General features: G+C 39.0%; 1 protein-coding gene across 1 annotated transcript in view; it reads left to right on the top strand.

Annotated features, from left to right (window-relative positions):
• The window catches only part of gabbr1a (gamma-aminobutyric acid (GABA) B receptor, 1a), a 72,623-nt gene that overhangs the window by 16,429 nt on the left and 43,194 nt on the right, over nucleotides 1–13,000 (top strand). Inside the window, exon 7 of the mRNA XM_056270753.1 lies at nucleotides 990–1,150. Within this exon, the coding sequence (XP_056126728.1) occupies nucleotides 990–1,150 (161 nt within the window). The remainder of the gene's footprint in view (nucleotides 1–989; nucleotides 1,151–13,000) is intronic.

Below are 13,000 nucleotides of genomic sequence, written 5' to 3'. Positions count from 1 at the left end.
GGTTCAGTAACAGTTCTCTGCTGTCTGCTCTGAGTACGGATCTCTGTGCGTTTGGTGGTCAATCTTTCCCCCTCTCCTGCCGGCGGATTAAAGGATTATGCCGCAGCACAATTGTTCTTTTTTTTCTATATTCTGATCAGATGCCGGGATAATAAGCTCGACAGCTTAAAACTTAATCACGTTTCGTGAGCATAAATAAAGCAACGCTCGAGGATTTGCGGAGCGCGTAATGTCGCTCAACACCACTTGTTTTTCTCTCCTTTCGTGAACCATGAGCACTGCTGTACTACAAACACACCGTCTGTGACTGTGAAAGGGAAAGAGACAATAACTGCCCGATGGCGCATTTGTTTGTGCCCAACAATGAAAGCGTGATTTCTGTAGTTTGTGCTTTTACATGTTTGGAGAGTTGGTTTATGTTGGAGCGCTTTCTGTGACAGGACAAAAGTGATTTGGTGTCGGAGTCTAAACTACGGAGAAGATTCTTAAAGATTAAAAAACTAAAAGATTCTTAATATACAGAGGAGTCTAAATATTCTAATGTAGCCTGTTCGAAGTTTTTGAAGATTTTAAACGTGCGCAAGACTAAACTCAAAGAACGCATTCAAGAGGCGTTCAATAAATGACTGACACCAACGATGAAAATATATTACTAATGTGAACATATCAACCCCAACTTTACAGCAATTTCATATTTTGACAAGGATTAACACATGCACGTCTAAATATTACTTTGCGCTTAAAGTGTTCAGTGCTGCTGTTTTTGCGCTTTCCACACACGGATCTGTTACTTTAAACTGGACACATCGCACGTGCTGACACTTTCAGCTTTGGCTCAAAAGGCACAATTTAAGTTCAAAACGTATAAATATCGAATTGGATATTGATGGCATCCACGGAGGGGATCAGGACCTTGGGGAGAGTTTGGAGAAGCTTGGCTCTCCTTTACGCACTGCTAATCTTTCTCCCCTGGCCGTGTGCGGTTGCAGGCAAGAAGAAACTGTATATCGGAGCTCTGTTTCCCATGAGTGGAGGATGGCCCGGTGGTCAAGCGTGTCTCCCCGCAGCGCAGATGGCTTTAGACCTTGTGAACAACCGGAGCGACATTCTGCCGGACTATGAGCTGGAGCTCATTCATTACGACAGCATGGTAAGAACTGGTCAAAACTTTACATTTACAATGTCCATATAACATATATGTTTTCCTGATATTTAAATATATTTAAATATTAAGTAGCCTAAATGTTGTTCCATAGTTTTGCTCAAAATTTAATCATATAATTGCATTCAAAATTGCAGTTATGAGATGATAATTCATCTCCATCAGTGATGGAGTTTCTCATAGTTTGAAATAATCAGCGTGTGTGTATATACTCACACACACACACACACACACACACACACACACACACACACACACACACACACACATATATATATATATATATATGATTTATATATGTAATTAATATATAATTTTAAAATAAAGTTTTTTTATTTTGGGTTTTGCTTTTAGATATAATTCATTTAAATTTAACTGTCCCAGCATATGTATATTGGTCGTGTTTTTGGTTTTGCATGACAATGAAATTGGCTTTACCATCATACACTTGCGGACATATTATTCAATAGCATACAAGTTACTGAATACTTTCAGAAATATTCTAATATATTTCATGTCAAAATTAGATAAAGTCCTTATGCTTCCAATCTCCTAATTTCCCAGTGTCATTTTAGCTAGTTTAATTGCATTTGATCAGAAATAGTCTTTTTCAACCATGTACAATGAATATATATTTTCTCAAGGGTTTTTGCCGAGTACTTTAGGAACTAGAAACATTGCCCGGAGTGTTTTAATGTATTCTAATATTTCATGTTCAAGGACTGAAACATAGATAAGTACCAGATGTTAATTTTAGATGGCATGAAATTATCAGAGTTTAGCAGGTGCTTCATTAATATTGTGGCACTGATTGTATCTTGAGATTCAGGAGTTGGTATCGAATTGACATTGCAGTTGTTGGTACATTAATATTTCACAACTCGCTGCACTTGGCTGTTATCAACAGCCTGTAAGGCTTCAGCTGCATAAAGTCATTTGGCTTCCTAAAAATACTCCCAAATTCATGCTCCAAGAATGCTTATGTATGCCTTTAGCATTGCAGAGTTTTCGAAAGAACACCCACAAAATTGTATTCTTTAGTGCATTTTGTTTATTTATTTTTAAATAGGATTTTGTGCAATATGCATTAAAAGAAAAATTTTCTGACTTTTGTCAATAGTTTATTTCAGTTCTGTCAGCATCTGAAAGTGCATTTAAATATGTCGTCAGTGCTGGTTTGATAGCTAAAATATCTGATAGTGCATATGTGCAAGAGTGTGCAATTGTGATGTATCTCTTATCACTGCCAATGAATACGTAGCACTTTCAGAAGTTCAAAGCGGGCCAGTTTAGTTTTCTCAGAGAAAAAACTCCATAGGTGAGGAAACGGTTAAAGAGTGCTCTAACTGGACAGAGATGTGTTGTACCATGGTTGTGATTGGTGAACCACACTCTGCATTGCAATTGCACTCAATATAGAGGAAGAATCAGGGAGATGAGGGTTGGCATGGCAACAGCCACCAGTGAAACCACAGTTCAAACAAACTTGCATCCCTGTAGATCTCGTAAGGATAAGGAGGTTCTTCTACAGACTCTTGTGTATCTGCAGTACCTGTCTGACCGTTCACAAATGAAGGAAAAAAAGGAAAACAATTTCCATTTTTTTGAACATATTTGTTGTGTAAACGTACACTTAAAGGTGCAATAAGGCCCTGTGCCCACCAAAGCGTTTTTTTCACGCGGCTGGCGTATTTTTCCAGTTGGTTTTATTGGGAGCGCCGCGTTTTTAAAACGGCAGGAGCGTAACGAGGTGCTGAGCTTGCGCTTCGGTGTTTTTTATCGGTCGCCGAGAGTTGAAGAATGTTCAACTTTGGGTAAAACGCAGCACTCAACACTGTCACTTTTTACCCAGCTGTCCAGTCACAGTGGAGGAGGGCCGGGACATCTGTCATCTGACATGATGTGACAACTGTCACATTCTGCTTGTTCAACATCAACAGATGACAACAAGAAGCATAATAAGGGAAAAAAATAATTTAAAACAAGAGCCAGAGCAAATACGTTTCATTGTATCGACATTTTTATATAGAAACAACACAGAAACATACTATCTGTGAAATGAGATACTATTCACAGTTCCGCGGAAATTCCATATCATAGCAAGCAAAGCGTCTCAACTGAAAAAAACAAAAAACGCTGCGCTGCCAAAATGCTCTCAAGCGCCCACAGCTAGGCGTTTTCAGCAGAGTGCCTAGCTTTTCAGCTGGCTAAAAACGCTTTGGTGGACACGCGGCCTAAGTGATTTCTGAGAAATGCTTCTGAGAAAGTGGATCGGACCGAGCAGCAAAACACGCTTAGCCAATCAGCAGTAGGGGGCGTGTCCACTCATAATGGGGTAGGAGAGAGAGTGAGCCAATCAGCAGTAGGGGGCGTGTCCCACTCATGATGGGGTAGGAGAGAGAGTGAGCCAATCAGCAGTAGGGAGCGTATCCACTCATGATGGGGTAGGAGAGAGAGTGAGCCAATCAGCAGTAGGGGGCGTGTCCACTCATGATGGGGTAGGAGAGAGAGTGAGCCAATCAGCAGTAGGGGGCGTGTCCACTTATGATGGGGTAGGAGAGAGAGTGAGCCAATCAGCAGTAGGGGGCGTGTCCACTCATGATGGGGTAGGAGAGAGAGTGAGCCAATTAGCAGTAGGGGGCGTGTCCACTCATAATGGGGTAGGAGCATAGACTGTAAAAAAATATGGACGTAGTATCCGTGACGTCACCCGTAGGTTTCTGAAGAGCGTTTTTGAAGCCTAAAGTGGGCGTCGCCGACCGTCGCCATCTTGGCAGCGCGTCACCTCTCGTCACTCCCGGATAAAATAAAATGGGCAAAGAGGCGGGACGTGGGTGGAGCTGAGGTGCTAATGCTATATGCTACTGGCCTCGCGCTAAAGTGACAGCTGTTTGAAGAAGTAAAGCCAATAGTTAAAGTTAATGTTTTTGCCCTTCGAAATACTACAATAGTTAAAAGACGTAACTAAAAGTGAGACTATTTACTTTACTTTTTTATCAACTTTATTAATCCGACAAGGGGCAATTAGTTAAGAGCAGCATGTATACAACAGTACATAACACAGATCACACACATTTCTCACAACATACAAGCAGTCAACTATGTGTATGGTGATGCATTATTATTCTGCTAGTTAAAAATGTATAATCATGCAGACAGTAACTTACAATATTGCTCTGAGCTTGTGCGTGTGACAGTGATTCGTGCGCATACATGTCAGTCAGCATGGCATCGCACGTCAAGTTCGTAAAGAGCTTTATTCAGTCCATTTTAAAATCTGATTTTGGCCGCCTCTCAATTTCTCAGATAAGTTCAACCAAAGATATTACCTCAGAAGTTCAAGTAAATGAACTAGAAATCCGCGCTCATTTAAGTGTGTGCATCTTTTTCATGGACGGAGAGAAAGCACTGACACCTGCAGGATTTCATCTGACGGTACTTTTTATTTTACACTAAAAAGTTAAATAAGCATATCTGTTCCGTGAGAGCAACAGTACCGCATAACGAGTGTGGTCTCTATATCTATAGACGTTTTTAACTCTAAACTCCAAAAAACAATGAAATTGTCAGACATCCATTAGTGCATGCGAGGGAAACAACTGGAAATACAGCGCTGGTTGTTCTCTCCATACTCGACAACGACGGAATCCAACGGCGTGCATGGGCGAAGGTATAATACGTGTATTAAATTGTATGAAATAATCCCGAAAAAAGCACAAACACAGCTGAGGGTGACGCTAACAGACAGCAGACAAACGACTAGCAGTGACAACAGCAGCGGCAATCCACCTGTCACTCAAGTGGCCACGCCCTAAATTATGCAGAACTTTAAGGCTTAATATAATTTAAACGGATGAGTTGTAAAAAAATTCACCCCCCTCACAGTCGTCATAAAGGGCAAAATTAGCTATATAGACCAAAACAATTATTTGCCACCAGGCTGTAAACATATTTTTTTCTGCTGTGAAGTTGGGCATTTTAACATGGGGGAGATACAGATTTGACTCCCTTTTGCTGTCAGCCTCAAGCGGCCAGTCGATGAATTGCAGTTTAATTCACTTCCGTGTTGGTTTCAAGAGAGAGATGGGGAGGTTGCCGCTTGGGTAGGAGAGAGAGTGAGCCAATCACCAGTAGGGAGCGTGTCCACTCATGATGGGGTAGGAGAGAGAGTGAGCCAATCAGCAGTAGGGGGCGTGTCCACTCATGATGGGGTAGGAGAGAGAGTGAGCCAATCAGCAGTAGGGGGCGTGTCCACTTATGATGGGGTAGGAGAGAGAGTGAGCCAATCAGCAGTAGGGGGCGTGTCCACTCATGATGGCTAGGAGAGAGAGTGAGCCAATCACCAGTAGGGGGCATGTCCACTCATGATGGGGGAGGAGAGAGAGTGAGCCAATCACCAGTAGGGGGCGTGTCCACTCATGATGGCTAGGAGAGAGAGTGAGCCAATCACCAGTAGGGGGCATGTCCACTCATGATGGGGGAGGAGAGAGAGTGAGCCAATCACCAGTAGGGGGCGTGTCCAGTCATGATGGGGGAGGAGAGAGAGAGTGAGCCAATCACCAGTAGGGGGCGTGTCCACTCATGATGGGTAGGAGAGACAGTGAGCCAATCACCAGTAGGGGGCGTGTCCACTCATGATGGGGGAGGAGAGAGAGTGAGCCAATCACCAGTAAGGGGCGTGTCCACTCATGATGGGGGAGGAGAGAGAGTGAGCCAATCACCAGTAGGGGGCGTGCCCACTCATGATGGGGGAGGAGAGAGAGTGAGGAAGATGGAGATTTGAAGAAAGACTGTAGAAAGAGAGAGATGGCTGAGAGACATTACAGAAGAGAAAAGGTCAGAGGAATGTCCCTGGAAAAAGAAGGGTTATGATCAGGCAAGAGCTTTAGGACCCACGTTAATATTAGTAAAGCTTTCCAGCGCTAAGAAGGCCTGAAAACGGATGCCGAGGTTGAGTTGTTTCTGATAAACACTTGTGTAGCATTTCCATGTTTCACAGAGTTTCAAGATATGCTGTTGTTGTAATGTTAGCTATAGGAACAGGAAAGTTTTGAGTGTCTTTGTTTTTCTGGAGCTGCTGGTGACTAAAAACAAACTCATGCTTGTATACTCTTGTGTACTGCATGTTCCTTTTCTGATCCTCCTTGTTGTTCGTTCGTTCGTCATCTTCGCTTTATTTTACATAAAGCGTTATTTTGCTTTGCTTCAACTATGATAAAGAGACATCCACTCTTCCATGGTTTGTTTGTATATTTCGGGGTTGGAGCAATGAATGGAGATGTGTGTTTCTTTGGGTTGATTTCAAATATCAGCAGTGTTCGACAGTGATTCTCACAAATCGCTTACTGCACCTTAAAGGGCCTTTGTAAATATAAAATATTTTTGGGTCAAATTTAAAAGGTCATAACTTTTTCTTTTAATATGGGTTCATATATAAAGAAAAAGATAGAGCCCTTTTTAAAATAAATAATTTTGTAAAAACTTTTGTATTTTTTATCTTTAAATGACATGTAATGATTGTATTAAAAGTGATTTTTTTTACAACAACAAAAAAAGACCACGGACAATAGAAAGGTTAAATTGTTTTTCCATTTCTCATACTTCAAAATAGCTGTAGTCATCACATATCTTACATAGGCCTATAATCTATTAGCTAATACTTTTATCCAAAGTGACTTTCAAATGAGAAAAATCACCACCAATTTATCATACAAGAGCCAGCTATATTAGCAGTACTGCAATAATCATGATTTAATTCACCTTAATTCATGATTTAATGAAAATGATGTCTTCAATTCCTGATATTATTAACGGCTTTCTAGAAATGTCACCATATGGCCTATGATGAAGTCTCTGTTTTAATTTAGCATGCAGGTGAAAAAGTAGAAAAATGCAATATTCGGAATGGCAGAGTGTGTGACTTAGTATAAATGTCATGTGTTAGTATGCCGTGGAGATGGAAGAGCAGGTGTGAAGTGCTCAGACTCGTTGACATTTAACCGGCAGATATTTTGAGCATTTCCTCTTGATTGGTGAGCACTTCATACCTGGATGAGATACTAATCAAAATTGCTTTCGGGTGTCAGAAATGTAATTACAAAGGGAGAAAATCAAATTTGATGTGGGTTTTGCATTTAATTAGTGTTCAAAGAATTTCAGGCATGTTTGGGGCATTCGTTTAATCTCTCTCAAATAGCCAATTATCACGCAGAGCAATGTTTGAATAGAAACATGAAAGTCACCTCAAAATTCCAATTTCATTTGACATTTGATAAATATTTATTTCATAAATGAGTGTTATTGTAACCACTGCCATGCTCTGGCTGCAGAACACAGATCTTTTTTTTCTAATCCATTTTATTCTCCTTCCCTTTTTAAAATGGCACTTTTAGGAAATTATCCACAGGAGATTTGTGTTTTAATTAATTGAGACCAACTAGATTTGAACTTCTTATGAAGAAAATGTGAGTCATGCAAAACTTGCTGACATGATGCTACGGTGTTGTGGGTGGTTATTTGGTTGCTAGGTGGTTGCTTATTGGCACAAGTCAAAAGAACCCACCGCCAAGTTTCTATGATATTTTAGATATGGCGTGGGTCCTTCCTTCAATTTAAGTCTATGGGAATATATATATATATATATATATATATATATATATATATATTTTGTTGTTGTTGTTGACATTTTATCTACCAGGCAAAATTTGTAAGTCTGATCACTTAGACAAGTAATATCAAACCTCTCCCTAATATTTTATGTAGTACTTAGTGTTAGGCAGGGGCGGCGCCAGAGAATTTTTAACGCAGGTGCTGAGGGGGTGCTAGATTATTGACAGGGGGAGCGGCGCAATTATTTATATATATATTTATATACTCAACATTTAATATTCAATTAATTTAATGATCACAGTTAAAGTTTTATTTTTATTAAATTGAACAATCACAATGTAACGCAGTTTGTTGTTATGGGAAGAAGGAGGCGGGAACCGGCGAATATTTAAAGACTTTAATAATAAAATAAACAAATACAAAATGAAAGTAAAGACAGCAGCCCCTCACGGACGACTGCTGTCACATATAACAAAACACAACATAAATCCAGGCCTGGCCTCTCTCGCTCTTCACTGTCGTCGCTCCTCCTTTTATGCTTCCGCTCCTCCGTGAGAGATACGAGACCGGTGCGTCACGCAGGTGTCGCTCATTATCAATCACGCCACCGGCCTCGCGCCGCTCTCTCACGGCCCTCGGCCTCGTCCTGCTCGCCACACACATTCAGCATTCAATCAAATATTCTTAAAGCTACACTGTGTAACTTTTTTAGTTTATTCTTAGCTAAAAACACTTAGTTCTTTCAAAAATATATGTGCTCATTAATGTATATTTACTTTGTTCAAGTAATAAAGTATTCTCGTGAGTGTATAATATGCCATTGAAAATACATACGGGTAAGGGGTTCTAATGTCGGTCGCCATGTTGCCCCTCCATCTTGAAAGTACATTAGCCAAAGAGGACCATACCCGTTAATTCAAGCTTCGCCTTTCGCGTTTTAACACTCGATGGCACCGTGTCGAATGTCATATAAATAACCTATATGTTACCTGACAAATTAAATTACTGCAAATTATAATTGTTTTCTAAAATAACCTCATCACTTGAAGGAACACTCATGGACGAGGTCGAACTGGAAGCCATGTTAATCTTGGACTACATTGGCCACCGTAGGAGTTAAAACGAAATCGGAATTGAGAAGAACAGAAACTAATATTCACTGGATGGTCATATATACCTTTTCACCGCTAGATGGGGGTAAAAATCACACAGTGTGGCTTTAAAGATTTATTATTATTAATAATGTTATTTCAACGTAATATCTCGTTATTTTGACATAATATGTGTGCGTGCAACAAGCAAGATGTGCATTTGTAAATCCAGTGACATGCGTGCATTGATTTTTATTAATAAACGAGTGTTTTCTGTGTCAGTGTCGGCTGCAAAGATGAAGTTGATGATCGCCATCTCCGTAGTGAACTCGCCTATATAGAGAAATGCACATAATGGATTACATAATCAGAGAGTAGCCTATTTATTTTTGTTTTGAATTGTTTCGTTTAAAGACATTTCAAGCTTTCTATAGATATATCTCTCATGTCTGTGAGGCATACGCTGAGTTTCTGTTAATTTATGATGAGATGCTGCGCTCCAGTTCACGTGCAATGCAAGTGACCGCAACAGCGCCACCATGTCATGATTATATTGTCTGCTATATTTGCTTCTTATTTATTAAATCCAGGCAATTGGTTGATGATAAATTGATTAAAATTAAGATACAATTTATACTAAATGAAATTCACTTTAAAGAAAGGCTTTCTACAAAACAAAACTCAATGAAGTGGTCAAAATCATGTCTGACCCACTCCGTGTCTCCCGATATATTGCGCATCCTATTTTACTCATGCTGTTCACTTTTCATAATCAACATAGATGAAAAAAACAACAACATTATAATATTTTAAGAAATATGAAACTAAATGCACTTATTTAATGGCTACAACACGTATAGTAGGCCTACAGACTCTCTATTTGTACAAATTGCTGCACATTCATTTAATTCTGAATTTTGCACACATAAGTTGAAAGGCGTTTGTTTGTGCATGGTAAAACATATCTGCAACATTTATCAAGTTCACGGATAATTGTGCATGCATTTATTAATCATTATGATGCTAAATCATAATAAAGTAGGCTATACTGTGTACAAAAAATCAGATGAGCCCAGAATTTGAACGCAACTTGTTTAATTACATGTTAAGCATTTTCCTCCCATAGAAAACCATTATAAGAATGCTTAATGTGGCTTAATGCAGATTAGAATGTCCCCTTATTATGCTGAAATAACGAGTTATTATGTTTAAATAACAACTTATTATGTCAAAATAACAGATATTATGTCGAAATAACGACTTCTTATTTTGAAATAACGAGATATTATGTTGAAATAACGACTTAATATCTCAAAATAACAAGATAAGTTTTCTTCTTTTTTTCCCCTCACCATGCGGTTCAGTTGCTGGTCCATCGTGTGTGTGTGTGTGTGTGTGTATGAGATATTTGAGATATTTACAGGGACCCCCTTGCGCAGATACACTCACCCTCTCCAGACGGTTGCCATGGTTATATCAAAGCTCAGCCTGCAAACTTTGATCAATTATTAACCGTGATAGAGCGAGACCGAGGTAGAGAGAGAGAGAGAGACTGATGCTCTGATGAGACACGTGTGTTTTCCCTGTTTTAATTGGCATCTGTTGTATCCAGATTGTAACGAGAATAAGAATTTCCATATCCAAATGCATGCTTTATTCATTCTCATCAGGGTTCAGGGATGCAGAATCACAGTTTAGAAACAACAAATCAACACTTGCAAGTTAATATAAGGCAGAACAGCAGATGAAGACTCATTCACGGTCTGAGTCACGGGAGGACGTGTTTTGCTTCGTTGGAATGAGACATTTAGCATTTGAATCTGTATAGTAAACAAAGTCAAAGCTACAGATCTGGCTTGGAGCTTGCGCATGCGATGATCTCTTTTATGCACACTGTGCTTGCATTCACCAAATATCCTTTATGACTCAATAAAAAAAACTTGGAAGTTTAGGAAACTTGGAAATATAGTTTTTGCCATGAAGAGAGCCACAGATGCTGACATGGCATTATATAAAACTATATTAGACTATACTCATTAGTCAGATACATAATTATTAGCAAGAAAGAATGAATGAGATGTTAAATTTTAACTGGGGTAAGAAACAGGATGCAGAATTGCAATTCAAATTTAAATCTAAGGAAGTAGATTTAAAATAAACTGGAATTCAGGTGAATTCATATAACTGTATGTTTTACTAGAATAGCAAAGTTTGTCAAGAATGAATGTTGGCTTGACAAAGCCTTTTTTGAAAGTTATTAAAAGTCAGATAGTCGGACGGTCGGACAGTCATAGATAGATAGATAGATAGATAGATAGATAGATAGATAGATAGATAGATAGATAGATTTTAAAGTGCAAACTATTGAAAATAAAAAATTATAAATAAATCTCTGCAAAAACGTACTATTTTGCAGTTACGTCGGGTGATCAAAAGTTCAGCCCACACTTACAGGAAATAAATATATAATAATAGTTATAATAATAAATACATAAAATATGTAATTAGACAATTAATCAAGTGCAAAGACTGCGATTATGGGTATTGGGACAATCATGAAAGTGTACTCTCTTTAAGTACACTGGCCTTTTATTTCATTAATAAAATATTATCTGCAAGTACAGTTTTTGAAAAATACAAATACTTCAAGTTCACACTCAATTAAGGGCACTTCATTTTCACAATGGTAGATAGAGGTTATTTAGTTGAACTTCCAGTGAGGCGTGGCCAAATCAATTCAATTTCCAAATTGTCAACTGAAAGGGAGACAATTCTTCAATTCTGAATTTTGCACTACACTGCACCGTTATATCAGACCCAACAAAAACAAAATCTGTCATTGTGTCCAACAGCAGCGAGAAAAGGGTTTCGTGCCCTTTTTAGCCGACGCTCAGTATTCTGGTCCTGAGACCTGCATAACCTTCAGCCCCAGGGACTTTGAGAACACAGATGCCTGATGCCTCCCTCTCGTCAAGTGGCTCTCGATGGCTGCTTCTCCGAGCCCGTGGACTGAATAAAAATGCCTCAGCTCCCTGGAGATGCCAAGACAGACTGGAGCAGACAAACCACATGTGGCTCTTTCAGAACTGTACTAGATTGATCCAACGATATCTGACAAAAATATTATTATTACCTATTGCTTGTAACTAATTCCCTGATAGCTTCCACTTCAAGGAGAAAGACTTGACTGTTGCATTTTCATTACTGCCAGAGCTCGGCACCACAACTGTATCTTTATCGAAATCTGTATACAATGTTTCACTAATATTTCTTCGTATTATACTGTATAAGTGTATTAACATAACAATAATTATTAACTGCACTTTGATACCTCAGGTATTCTTACCGTGCTGCTGCTACCACTGCAAAAAACACCTGCCACTTTGAATCCATCACTTGTACAGTATTATTATTATTGTATTGTAGACTGTACGCAAGTACGGTTGAGCTCTGCGCACGTTCGATGATCACTGTTTACATGTGAATAAAAGCCTGGATTAAATCTGTTCATCATATAAAGCCATCATGTCTCTTGATTAAGAAGACTTGGATTGATCCACTTCAAATGGGTTTTTAAAATGATATCTTTTTGCAGCATCTGAGTTTTAGGTAACTAGATTTCAATGGACGGACAGAAATCCCTCAGATTTCATTAAAATATCTTAATTTGTGTTCTGAAGATAAATGAACGTCCCTAAAATTACCTCACTAAACTATTAATAAGCAGTAATTAGGAGTTTATTGAGCCAAAAGTCTTAGTTAATAGTGAGAATTGGACCATAAACTAAAGTGTGACTGAAAAAAACGAGAGAAAAAAGGCAGTTGTCTTCCCTTTTGCCAAATAGGTAGGAAAACACCCATAATGCACTGGGCATGTTGCCGTCCAAGGCCACTCCCACCGGTCTGATATGGATACACTTGACCAGAGTCAAATACCGCCTTGCTTTAGGAAATACTTCTTAGCAAACTTTTAGTCATAAAGCTGTAGACTTGTACTCTTCCCGGGTACAGGAATTCAAAGAGTAAACTTTAGTGGGAGTGAGTTACTTTCGGTTTGGAATGACAATACACTCTCTCTAATCTAATCTACCCCTAGTAAGATGGATCCAAAGTGGTTCCTTTCTGACTGCCAGTGTTT

Source organism: Rhinichthys klamathensis, unplaced genomic scaffold (assembly GCF_029890125.1).
Source record: "Rhinichthys klamathensis goyatoka isolate OS25496 unplaced genomic scaffold, OSU_Roscu_1.1 h1tg000308l_1, whole genome shotgun sequence".
In the NCBI taxonomy this organism is placed as follows: Eukaryota; Metazoa; Chordata; class Actinopteri; order Cypriniformes; family Leuciscidae; genus Rhinichthys; species Rhinichthys klamathensis.
The sequence above is the reverse complement of the archived record's forward strand: the minus strand, read 5'-3'. Positions and strand labels throughout refer to the sequence as shown.